Source organism: Cryptomeria japonica, chromosome 10 (assembly GCF_030272615.1).
Source record: "Cryptomeria japonica chromosome 10, Sugi_1.0, whole genome shotgun sequence".
In the NCBI taxonomy this organism is placed as follows: domain Eukaryota; kingdom Viridiplantae; phylum Streptophyta; class Pinopsida; order Cupressales; family Cupressaceae; genus Cryptomeria; species Cryptomeria japonica.
This window is the reverse complement of record NC_081414.1, coordinates 414223059-414236938: the sequence shown is the minus strand read 5'-3', so window position 1 is coordinate 414236938 and position 13880 is coordinate 414223059. Positions and strand designations below refer to the sequence as shown.

Here is a 13880-nt window from a genome sequence, read left to right as displayed (position 1 = left end):
AATTGGAGCTATAAATCAATACTAAAGTAGATATATACAACCAATATTAGATGTAGATTGGATAGTTGAGTTGTTGAAAGATAAACAATAATTGCAAGTCTACAACTCAATTAAAATGTATTTTTTACTAATGCTTAACATAATCAATGATGTGAATAGCATCATGGATACCTTTCTTGTAACATCCAAAATACTTTTTATTTCATATTCCACTTAGTGATAACTATCTTAACATTGTTATGTTGGTTGATAAACATATTTGAACAACTATGCTTTAGGAAATACTAATGACAATAACATTAAACACAAAACCACAAAATTCATTAAATATTCATACTCCTACTTTATATTTCAATGTCAAGATTTATTCCCTATTTTTATTTTATCTTAATAGACATTAAATCACCTCATTATGATTAATAGAGAGTAAATTGAATTTAATTGAATTTAAAATTGAGTGAATACGAAGTAATTTTATTTTTCTTATTAAAAAATATCCAGTCATATTCAAACAAATAAGCTGTCCATATTCATCATTATCAGCTTTAGACTCAAAAACAAAAAAAAACCCATTGCATCATTTTTCAGTAATTGACATAGAACGGTCAATGCCAACTTTAAACCTCAACTTCTAAATTAAAATATAATAATAAGCTTGCACTCAGAATACAGATCACAATTAAGATGTACAAAGTTATTCGCCTCATTTTCATTCAAATAAAATATTTGTTCATGTATCATAAATATATATATGAAGAATCTAAAATTGTTTATTCATAAAATTAAAAAGTCATTTTTTAAGTTTATTGGTTGCAGGTTATAAAAAATGGTTCAAAAAATTCGACAACTGTTATCATTGTTTAACTGTCTATTGTGGGTTATGATTTGTCGACTTGAGGTCCAATGGTTCATTTGTCGACTTGAGGTCCAATGGTTCTATTTTGTGGCAGTTCGAATGTCTCGATGTGTATAGGATGTAAGGACCCTTTCAAATAAATTTGTTTCATCTTTTATCAAAAACAACAATTTTAGATGTTATTTTATGAATATCAAAAACATTTGCACTTACCATGTACAAGAATATACGTCAATTACATGAATTGAATTCGTAACACGCTGTTGTTCCTAGAAAACCATCTAGATTTTCAATGTCCCCAATTCCATCCTCTTCAATGTCTCCAATCATATCCTCAACAAAAACCAATGTACAACATTCCAATGAGTATGCATCCAAAATTAGTACAATGGCTCAAATCAAGATTCATAAGACAGTATATAAATTGTTATTGCACCTTTCAATGCAAGTGCTAGCAAATAAAATACTTGAAAACAAACATATTGTTATTTATTCTTCAAATGCTTCTCTTGCACTGTAATAAATCTGCTATTCTTCAAATGCCTCAGTTGCACCCTATCAGAACTGTTAAGAATAATTAAATTAAGTGTACTTAATTAGACTGTGGACAGTTGAGACTCTAAGATAGATGTAGGGCAATAGGGTTTTACACTGTAGACAGCAATGTATTCATTTAATATTTGCACTTCAAGCAATGAGAGAACGCATTCAAATATGGAATTTGTTAAATCCTTAAAATAAACATCTTGGAAAAGATTAAAATTGTAAAGATTTGATGCACGAAAGGCATATTGTATATGGTTGATTAAAGACCAGTGCAACGTAAAGCTTCGGCCTATTAATCTGTCAAGGCTGTATATGCACCGTCATAGCAATCATCGTACATGATGCCATCATTAGCCAAAGAAGATATCTTATGAATTCTTCTCATATTCATGGATTCCCCGTGCAACCGAGTATTTCTCGTTGTGAAGGTTCCAAAAACAAAATTGCTAGTAGCACGACTGCTGAAACTGTTTACCAACAACAGGAAATCTATTTGGCAGCTTGCAACATTTTTTTGGACTTGCAAATCGCCTTAAAAGCCTATGAGCTGATTATTATTTTTTTATTGTTTATGTTTTTAAGTATTTAATTTTCAAACATCAACACGTGTACACACATAATATGTGTACAAGTTGTCTCCCACCCACTTGAAGCCCAGAAATATTTGGCCACTCCCGCTCTGCCCTGCACCACATCTCTCTCTCTTTCTATCTCTGAAGTCATATCCCAAAGTGCAGAAAGTTTTTGGCCGTCCTTGGCAATGCATCCTCTTATCAACCTGTCCGAAAACTCGAAAAATACACTGCATGAATACTGCAAAATGGCAAAAAGCAAAGGTCCAAACATTCTACACTGAAGTACATATTGCTTTCCTTCAAATCAGCCGCCAAAAAAATATAGCTTTCCTTCAAATTGCACTAGCCACTTTTTCCTACAACCAGGGCACCTTTTTAAGAAAGGAATTCTCTCAAACAGCCCAACTAAATTGTCTGACCTGATCGTAACTCAAAAGAACACAACAAATGGAATCTTCACCGAAAAGAAAAGAGCCAGGTTTTCAATAAATAACAATTTTGATAAAGACGATCCTAAGACCCAGAACCCTTTTTGTTTAAAACTCCTAAACTCCTACAAAATGACCAAATGTCAAAATGCATTAAACTCTGTTGCCGCAAACAGTTCCATTTCCAAAGGAACGACATCTTCAAAAGCATCAATGAAATTTTCTTCAAGGTCAAAGGACAAATGCAGCCTTCTCCTGTGAAATTACTGGAGCAGGATAAGCAAGTAATGGCTCGTAGTGATCAGCCCCAGCACCACACCAACCTATATTTCAAATGAAAAATATCAGCTAACAAAGAAATCTAAATCACAATTCCCAATGCCTATCTTAGCTGAGATAAGTGCAGAAAAACTTGTAAGCTACAAAGTCTTAAAAACCTTAAAAATGGTTATAACCAATTTTAGTTGTAATCTATTCTACAACATACCAAAATTACAAACCCATCTTTCATGTAGAAATTACCTGTGCCCTTCATGAAGAGGAAAACAGGGGGATGAAAAATTTCACTCCTAGGTCGGTGAGGAAGAAAAAATAAGCAGCTATCATCATCTTCAATCATTCCATCAGACCCGTGAGCTTGAACCTAGAAAAATTATGCAGAAATTCCACAAAAAAGTCAGGTTGATCAAACACCCACATAAACAAAAAGAAATCAATCCCTTAAGCTTAACTGGATCAAAATGCAGCAGATACCAACCTATTATTTCATATTTCAATTTGCCAAAGCAAGGAATAATTGTAAAACACTACACTTGAGACGAGAATTGCTTCAATTTTCAAAAATGAACTTTGAAATTTAACTTCTAACCATTGATAGCTGATATTGTCTAAATTCAATTCTTAACAAGCAGTTAAAAGGTAACTTCAAATTGAAGATCAGCAAAAGACATGCACAACTTAATAATTCCTTGCCCCCAGATGCATAGATGGTAAAAGAATCCACATATGCTATAACTACCCGGCAAGTCCTACCTAACAGAAAAAGATCTGCCCGTATTTTATCAAAATTAGTGAAGCTTAACCTAACCGATCAATACTCCAATATCAATGCTCACCAACTATCGCCAGTAGTCATGAAGCATCTGCATTATTCACAAGACAGATTACGGGAAAAAATATTCAAAAAACTTTTTCATATTCTTTCTACCAGAAACAAGTGCCAGTAAAAGACAAATAGATTGTAAACATTATTCTGCCAAAATTTCACAGGTATGCAGAAATTATTGTCAAGTGGAGAGAGAACAGTTAACAGGCCACTTATTGCACTCTCCTGCATACATTTTAAACAAAGAATAGTAGTTTTTAACAACCAGTAGATTACTTAAGTTTTTGGGTGTTTTCTTCAACCTCCTAAAGTTTTTTAATGCTAAATTTATTCAGTTTTCTTGAGCTTTTTGGTGTTCTATGTTTGCTTTTCTTTCCTCCTAAACTAAAACCTGAATAATAATGCCTAAAAAGAGGGATTTAAAACGAACTCATTGTAGAATCCTGAGCAATTGGGAGAACGTAACTTTGTGAAGAAGGTAGTCTAGGAGAAAAAACCGATCAAGATATGATCATTTCCCAATAAGCAGCGATAAGGTAAAAATGCATCCATGTTACCCCATAGATGTAATCCACCAAGCAAATAAGGTGCCTATGCCCCTAGAAGAATCTAAAAAGAAAAAAAATTAATTATTATATAAATTAGGTATTTTCTTGTCCTGGTACTCGGTCTTTTGCATTGGCTGCAATGCTGCTCATCAAAATTACTACTTGAAGACAGCCTGAAACATGACTATATTTGCATGCTTGCAGGTCCTCCCAACTCTGTGGCACCATACAAAATTGCTAATGAACACGTATTCCAAGGCCATCCCAAATGGTATCTTCCAATGTAAAATTAATCGGGTATTTTGACAATAGCTTAGCTACCAACTTCTTCCAAGTTTCAAGGATGTGATCATCATCAAGGAAAAGCAAGCTTTTTAGGTCCCAACAACCTAAAAAGCATGTGGCATGAATGGTTTTATAGACTTGTATGAGCTGCCTGGCAATTCAAAAGCATATACAATTTGTCCCAATTTTGTTATAATTTACCTTTTTCTCGTGAAGTTGCAGTCTCAAGTAAGCCCAATATCTGACTTCGGGTTCCCAGTCACTGCAATGCTAACTCTGTTGAGATACAATACCATATTAAGCAGACTTGCATGGATACAGCAATGGCATCCAATACAGGAACAGCTATTTTTCAAGACCACCTAATATGGATAAGGCTGGATATCATATGCATATAATAAATAAATAAAATTACTCTTAAATTATATTAAAATTAATAAACACTACTAGTTAATATAGTTTACTATAAATATTTCAATCATTATACCTAATTAATGATATTAATAAAAATAAATGATAATCCCCCATTAATGTGGAGCAGAATGTATCATAAGAAGTGATGAAGACAAATTGATGGGCACATCATCAATTAGTCTAAAAGAGGTAACTAACAACGAAGTGAAGTCCAAGCCCTCATCCTTGGGCTACAACTACAAGAATGCAACGTTTACAATTGCTAAAGTTGAAATTGAAGGTGACTCAATGATTATTGTCAATGCAATAAAGAAAAAAAAATCATCAAATTGGAGATTCAACAAATCTAGACTTTTTTGGATTTGCTGGAAAGTTATACCACAAATCATGTTTACAAGGAGATCAATGAAGAGGCTGATATTCTTGCTAATTGTGCAACAGAATTCATAGAAGATTGCATAAGATTCAAAGTCCTTGGCCAAGACTTACACAGAAGATAGGTAACAATATAGACTACAGCTTAATTCATAAGTCTAAGCAATTACGATAATAATCATTGTCGAGAGAGAAGTGGAGATTCTGAGAATGGCAAGCTCTACTTAGCATTAATGTGGGAAGATTTTATTCATCCCAAGAATCTCCTGATCATTGGTTACAGCCAAAAACAAATGGCAGGGAGAATTAGGAAGATAAGTAATGCATTTTCCAGTATATTGAGAAGCCCATTCCCTCATAGAAATCAAACCCTTGCTAATCCTAAGCAGCTTGATGCATAAACTTGTGCATTTAGTTGGCGGCTGAGACAGATGGCCTTCTTGGGTTGCATAATGGAGAAAAGACTGAAGCAAGTGTTTAGGACATAAAGTGGCTTGCTCCTCTATGCAGTGTAGTGGGTGCTATGGGAGGAATTTATGGACACAGACCATTGGTATAAAGTGAACAAAGATATCTCATCTATGTTTGTAGTGGTGCAGTTACAACTAGGAGAAGCTAAAGAACTAATCAAGAAAATTGTTGATAATTTGACCAAGAGCCAGTTCTTTGGAGATCTGGACGACATTGTATGGGTAGCCATACATGGAACAGAGATACCACCAATGGATGAGATGTTGCTAGTAAAAAATGGGTTGATTAGTGGGCAATGGAGGCCATTCAATGCAGAGTCTGCCGCAGAACAAGGCTGGAAGGAGAAAAAAGGTGTTAAGAGGTTTGAGTTCCTGAAGCAGGCCATGGAACTGGAGGTGACAGAGGTTATGGCTTGGTTGAGTATGCTCATCTCAGAAAGTTTTGATGATGAGATAGACACATGAATTTTTGCAAGATAGACTTACAATTTGTTTGTGCATAATACTGATAATATGTATATAGATATTTAGAAAACAGGAGTTAGCAAAAAGATATTAAATTAGCAGTGGTTTTTGTTAAATTTTTTGTTTCAACCCAAAACATTTAAATTGATGTCTTTTTGGTTATAACATAATATAATGGAAGCAGTTCCCAACACAGTGATTTATTTATCAAAAACAAAAAATAAAAAATGATAACATCATTAAATTAACAAAAAAATATGTGGTGGACATTAGCATGATGCTTCCAACAACTATAGACAAGGCCTACACAAAGCTTAGTCATTTGACAAAGAAAGACGAAGCTTTCAAGGTGGCACTAATTTTGCTAGGAGTTCTGAGAACCATTCTCAAGTGGCATTTGCAGTAGAGAAGATGTTCAAGTAGTCCAGTAGTCAGTCAGTCTCATGTTCAAACATGAATCAGATGTAGAAAAATCAATTGTAAAGTTTGCCGAATCACATAAGTTTCAAAATATATTGCTACTCTACCGGCTCTTGAGTGCTCTACTCCATACAAGACAGAGTCTTCATTGATGTCCAAGGGACAGAAAGCAGATGGTAATTTACTTATGCCTAACAACAGCAGAGAGCATCATGAAAGCAGGGCAATTGGTAAAGTAATTTTAAATTCTCATCATCAAACTCTGTTTTTCAAAACAAAAAACCCAGTCCGCATTTGCACAGGGGAACTGAACAATGCAATGATAAAACAACTAAACTCTGCAAAATCATTCATGACTTGAGCAAGGCCTGAAGACACAGAATCAATTTCCAAACAATGGGCAAGTTCCTAGCCTATGGTAGGATATAATTTTCACCCAGATACGACACAGATGGCAGTATGTGTACCAGGGAAGGAGGGTGGTGTATCCGATAACCCTGGATCCTAAGCCATCTTTGAGATTTTCCTCAAACTATTTTGACCGCATTTTGTATGTGGTTTTGGGCGGGGTGTATAAACTGATCTGTTAGATACTATAGGTTTATTTTATGAGCTGTGACCGGAGGTTTTCTTCCCAGGGTTCTTTCCTCTGGTACGCTCTTTGAATCCTGTGTAAAAAATAAAAAATATTAATAAAAAAGTTTAGTGGAATAATCCACTTTTATTGACAAAAAAATAAAATTGTGCAACCTACATATGGTGTTGCATAAAATGACCTTGCATATTGTGGGACCTAACCAATGAAATCCACAGCAAAAAGATGAGCATACATGGTTAAGCTATTAACCGCAACATCTATCAACTAGTTATGCCTTAGATAAACTCAAAAACAACTTTGATACATAACTATATGATGTAGTTAAACTGACCTTCCTAGTTCCACTATAAACATGCATGTCACCAAAGGAAACCAAACTAACCTACTCAAATAGAAATTGACATTTTAAAGATTTTGTGGGACTTGACCGATGTGCATCTTAACGCATCTTCAAGTTGACCTCATGAGTACTAATTAATACTAATGGCATTCAATTACCTCACGTATGTTATTATGATGAATGTTCATGGCCTTCTCAACTTCCAGCCAGAGTAGTCGGAAACTCCTTGTCCCTCCCTGGGCACACATATCCCTGTATCCAAAATGGATACATATCCCATATGGCCAGGATACACGTCGGATACTGTACTGCCCAAAAAATCTTGATTTTTCAACCATGTTGAATTCTATGTGATTTGATTTTTTTAAAATTTGATGTAAATCTTTCTAAATTTAATCTGAAAAAAGCTTCACTTATGCATTTTTGGTATAAACAAAACCTACACCAAATGAGAAAGACAAATGAATTTTTTTTTTCGATTTTAGTGACCCATTTTTTGGGTTATCTTCCAATGCAACTCTACTATTTTTGCATATTGTAAATTGTTAAATCAACTTATAATTATTATGTAGCAAATATGTGTCTAAATTGCTTTTGAAGTAATGAAAATCTCCTCTAATAACTTCGAAAATTATGTTAAATATGTGTATGTGTTTTTTATGAATGTCATATCCAGCCATATTCATATTGGGGATCTTAAAAAATGGCCGTATCCGTATCCAATATGGTATCCGTGTCCATGCAACTTTGCTTCCAGCCAACTGGCAAAGCTTTCGGAGCATGTAATGCCCTATAAGCCACCCTAATCTTGTAATTCTAACCAAAGTAGGATTAATATAATAACTCATTCAGTTACATGTGTGTTAGTATTGAACGTTTTCATGGAAATTTTGTTTTAGTTGTACATGTTTTGCTTATTTTAGTTATCTTTTCACTGGCCATTTGATATTCCGTTAATTTGTTTGATTGTTTGTTTAAATAAGTTGTAGAATATAGAAACCATTAGATCAAAAGATGAAATTCTATGTTATCACGAGCAACTGGTAATTGTAACCTAAAATCTAAGAGAGTAGGAAACCTTTGCATTGTTAATTCTTGGGCGTTATATGTTTATAACGACTGATTGCCTGCATAATTACTCCCAAGCAATGTTCTTTTGCTTTCTAGAACTTAATGTTAGTTTATGCATCAAATGGTGAGGCCACAAAGAACCCTTCAGCTTCTTAGATTGCTGCTTTTGCAATACTTTGAGGAGTTCGACGGGGTAATCTTGGCTTATTTTGACATTAAGGTCTGTGACTGGACTACCAAGATTTTAGACTTCATCCCTTATTTTGTTTGAAATTAAAAAATAAAAAAAATTATTTTTCTTTTTCAAGCCAGGGATGTTTCTAAAAGGTACGTTGAACAAACTAGAGAAATGTCTAAATTGGAGCCATTATTCTGAGAATCTTCGAAGTAACAACTGAATTTTCTAATGTACAATAAAACTTAGATTTCCAAGATAATGTTAAGGTCATTCCTTAATGAGACTTGGGAGCAAGATAAAGTATGCGGTAAAAGGCATGCAAGAGGAATCCTTTCTGGACATCAAACAATCTTCAAATTCTCTAACTCTAGCCATGTCAGCTAGAAATTATCGTTATTGAAGAATTTGTCATTTTTGAAAGTTGCAAAAGGAAACGCATGTTGTATGCCTTTCACTTTACAATGGCACATGTTGGATAAAGCAGCTGTTTTATGCATTTTCTCCACAAATTATTAACTAAATGAAGAATGTAACTCAAGATACATAGAATGCGCTGGATAAGTGAAGAATGTAATTGTTCTTGTAATGTTTGCCAAATAATTATCTAATATCATCTCTTTAATCATTGCCACTGATACATTTTCTAACAGATAATATTAGAACACGCCTAGTTGATTGATAGCGAAAAGAGGATCCTTTGACCGATAGGAACTGATATCCTTTGTCAGGAACTTATACATAAACTTACATTAAAACCTAGAAAGCAAAAGAACTTTAGTCAGGTATAATCATGCTGAGAATTCCTCTTAACAACACCTAAGAATTAACAAAGATCAAAGAGGGATAAATATTGTGAAGTCAAAAAATAGACAATTTTTTCTGAAATCACCTGAAATACACACTTAACTCATATTTGGTGCTTCAAGAAAATAAAAAATGATAGGCCCCAAGTTCTGAAGAACCAGGGTGTGCTGTAACTTGTGGCCACAACAGGATCTATATTTTCACCTTGACATGCAATCAATTCAGAGAATTACATATAAGGAAATTAACATAGTTTGTCTTTCTGGGGATTACAGTTGAGTTCTTTTACTGTTTACCCACCTACAGCATTTTAATTGTAATCCAAAATTGTCCTGTTTCGGTTCAAAAATGGGCAGGAACCACAATAATGGAAAACCCAGGCCAGCATCATCACCCGACAAAACTCCAAAGAAGGCCAGCTCCTATCTACTCCATTCTATCGTAAACTAACATTCACAGGAAAAGGAATAGGAGGAAGGGGTTTCATAGAAGTGCATATAAAGTAAATGAGGTGATGCACCACAATAAAGAGTAGGAAAATATGCAAAGAAAAGCAAAACACAACCCACAAATAATGCAGAACCATAGACCCATCTCATATTGCAACAGGTGAGAAGGAGTTTAGTGGATTTTAATGCAAACATTGGATACCCGCAGATTACACTCAATCACAAAATGAAACTTGAGAACAGGAAGTTTTTTCTTGCAGCTGGGGGCAAAGAGGAAGCATGGGGATTCTAATACGAGTATTGGATGCCCATACACAATGCTCAACCTCTGCAACAGATGGAACCATCAGATCTGTAGGGAAATGCCAAGAGTGCAACCAATCTTCTTCATGGTGTCCTCCTTCGTAAAGGAGGTCCTCATATTTGTAACTAACCCAAAAAAAGGAAGGGCAATCCACAATCATTGATTAAACAAGAGATTCAAAGGAGGAGACTTAAAAAGCATGCTATCGACTTAATGCATATACCCACCTTTGCTTGAGAATCACATTTGAACATGTAAGCCTTACCTGAGCTCACTTTCCCAGGACTCATCATTTGGGAGAGGGGATGTACTACATTTATTTATTAAGGCCACCACTAACTACTCTCGCTCATCATGCTATGTGTTTCAAACAATTTCGATAAAATGGATATTTTATTAAGATTCAAGTGTACTGAAATATTTCACATGTCCCTACTCAATTTTGAATAAGAGCTCAATATTCATCTGGTTTTTGCTTGCATTCTTCAACCAGTTCCTGTCATGATCATATCAACCCTTGCTCAAATTTTATTAATATTCAAGTGCCCTGAAATATTTCATTACGTGTCCTTAATCTTTTGAATAAGAGCTCAATATCCATCTGGTTTTTGCTTGTAGTCTTCAACCAGTTCCTGCCATGATCATATCAACCCTTGCTCAAGCTACAATATAAAAATCAAACTTTCACTAAGGTTATCCAAAAGCATCTTCAGTTCTTTGATTATGTATCAAAGATTCATTGGCCAGCACACTTATAGATCATGTATCAAATTGATTCACAGACACACATAGCAACCAATTTTGACCATTTGAACTTCTGAACGTTCTCATAATAAATGAGAGTCCCCATTCTTCATTTCATTTTTCTTCATCTTCAGAATCTGAAATTGAATGATTACAAGCGATGAAACAAACAAAACAATTGAATTTTTTATTTTTTACTTTTAAATCTTTATATGCTTGTTTTCCTCAATTTCCATTGCTTCTTCGTGAATGTACTTTCCATCTTATAAATTTGGCTGCAAACTCAATCATGCATATCCTTCAGGGGCCTTGTAATTGTGTTAAATCGGCCAAACCTGTTTTGAAGATACAATGAAGCTATTTTGACAATAAAGAGATCATGGCAGCAGGATTTGCTGTTTCTCTTTGACTACCCAACAATAGAAACAAGAAATGAACTAAATTTTTCGTTACTGTTTAGCTCTCCCTTTGTTGTTGCATTATTTTAGAAGGATTAGCCTACTATATGGCAACTCTTAAAAACTTTTGGATACACTTGTGCTCACAGATGGCATCTCCAAAGTAGTTGGTTTCAGTACATCAACAAAGAGATGAATTTTCGACCAGCAAACTGGCTTGGCAAAATTCCCTTGAAAATCATGTCATAATGCTTTGTGGTTTAATATTCATAAGGGACAAGAAGCAACCTTTCTTGGTGTAGGCCTCAAACTTCTAGTAGACTACATTAAAAGATTGGTTCTGCGTAGTTATTTTCAACCCCATCGCTCTCTTTTCATCATTGAGCCATTCATCATAGCCAAAGCTTGGTCCTTGAAAATTCAAAGTGTTTAACTATTTTTTTTGGTCGTCTTCCATAGGGTTTAAACCAAAACAAAAACAGAAAAGACAACTTGCCTGTTAAAAACATAAGAGGCAAGAAACATTTTTTCTAGGTACAAGGCATTAAACTGATGGTGCTAGCAAAATCACAAATTGGTTCCAGGTAGATGTTTTCAACCCCATCCTTCTATTTTCAACTTTGTTGAATCATTTATCATTAATCGAAGCCGGTTCCTTCACAATGTGAAGTGGTGAATTAAATGTTTTGATAATCCTCCATAAGGTTTGACAACAAAAGAAAAACAGCTTTGCCTATTCAAGCCCCTGGCCTAATAACTACACTTTGCAAATAGGATTCTTCTCTAATTCCTTTTGTTATACAAAATAAAAGTTTTTTTCTTAAAACAATAATATGTTCGGCAACTATTCTTTTGGATAGCCGAAAAATTGACAGCCATTAATAAAAGAAAAAGAAAGAGTTAGTTATATAGCCCAACCATTTACATTATATTACTTGTCGTGATCAACCTCCTGCATGAACCTCACATATCAGTTCCTAGTACTCAATTTACAGTAATTCCTATTTGCATTAGCCATTGTTCTTTTTCGAATAGAAATCATTTTTCCCAATCGTGCCAACTAACAGTCCGTATTTAGACTTCTTTCATGCATCATTAGTAATACAGATTTTTTCGATATAAATAAATGTAGGAGTAAAGCAGCATCATTTATGCCTCCACAAAAACATGTCAGAAGAAGTTAATTTTTAACATAAATAATTTCAATTTTCTAAAAATAAAGATGCCCCTAACTGGAAAGAAAAACAGGTGAATGGCATGCAAGATATTGTTACCACAAATATTTCACGGTTGAACTCAGTAGCGAGAGTGTAGATAGCAATGTCGTCTCCAAAGGCAGCAGCACGGCCCTGGCTGTTTTCATCGACAGACAAAAGACCCTCTTCCGTGTATTGCAGCGTAATAATATCGTACTCATCATCACTGCTGCCGCAAATGGACATGTACTTACCCCAACTCAGCCCATCTTCTACCACAATACATCTTTCCTTGTAAATGCATTCTGCTGCCGTTTCTCTGAAACAAAAATACAAAAATTAACTGTTTCCCTTTTTGTTTCGCAAATGCCATGCCAATGGTGACTAAAGCAACAAGTAAAAGCGAACCTGACGAAGCTAAGTTGAAGAAGTTGCTGGATGGAAGCGTTAAGACCATAACGGTCTCGCTTGGGAGCGAGAAGTTTATGCTCCTGGACCAGATGGACACCCCATCCGGCATCGAGACGAGGGGAATACAAATTTTTTATAGTTCTATCGATCTCCTCTTTTTCCTGGGGCGTAGCAGACTCGTAGGCGTGAAGAAAGCGCGCGACTGTCTTCCGACGCAGGTCTGTTGCTGTAACATTGGGATTCATCCGCATTGCCTTCTGGAAGGCCGCGAAGAGGCAGTTGCCGTCAGCGTCGACATCCCCGCCATGGAAGAGCAAGAGCAGAGCGCAGCCGCAAGCATTCTGCGTAGGATTCTTCCAGTAGACCCCGCGCGTGCTTAGTTTGCCCAGAGATTTTCTCTGCTGCTGCTCCAACCCACTAACAGACTCCCATTCCCAATTTGTTTGCTGATTATTATCATCATCATCATCATTTTGGGGTGTTGCGGGCGGGGAGTCTCGCACGAGGGAAGGAGGGAAATCGGCGGCCTGAGAGTGCAGAGAGGCTCCCTCGTACGGCTTCCCCATTTTTTCATTCCTCTCGCATCTGCCACAAAAGAAAACCAGGGTAACTACTATGCGTATTTATAGTCACACCACTGGCCGCGTCGTTTTCGTACTTTGCCGTCATGTAACGTGAATCAGAAACTGCAATAACGAGCAATAGTTTGAGGGGGAATAGGGGACATATATGTTAAGAGAATCATTTATTTGATAGAATTAGTATTAATATTCTAAATATTTTATGTAAGAGATAACTTTTTATATTCGATGTTTTAGATAAGATGGATATCTTTTATCTATAATTTTAGTAACTTACTATTCTAATTCAAACTGTAATTGAAGTGACAACAAAGGATGG

The 13880-nt window shown here is 35.3% G+C and overlaps 1 protein-coding gene across 1 annotated transcript; it reads right to left on the bottom strand.

The window, feature by feature from the left end:
- Positions 1–2239: 2239 nt before the first annotated feature.
- LOC131038491 (uncharacterized) lies at positions 2240–13583 on the bottom strand. The gene is made up of 4 exons (XM_057970929.2): positions 12978–13583; positions 12648–12888; positions 2928–3048; positions 2240–2728 (listed from the first exon to the last, which is right to left on the bottom strand). The coding sequence occupies exons 1-4, from the start codon at positions 13544–13546 to the stop codon at positions 2637–2639; spliced, it is 1023 nt and encodes a 340-aa protein (XP_057826912.1). The 5' UTR covers positions 13547–13583; the 3' UTR covers positions 2240–2636.
- Between the last annotated feature and the right edge of the window lie 297 nt (positions 13584–13880).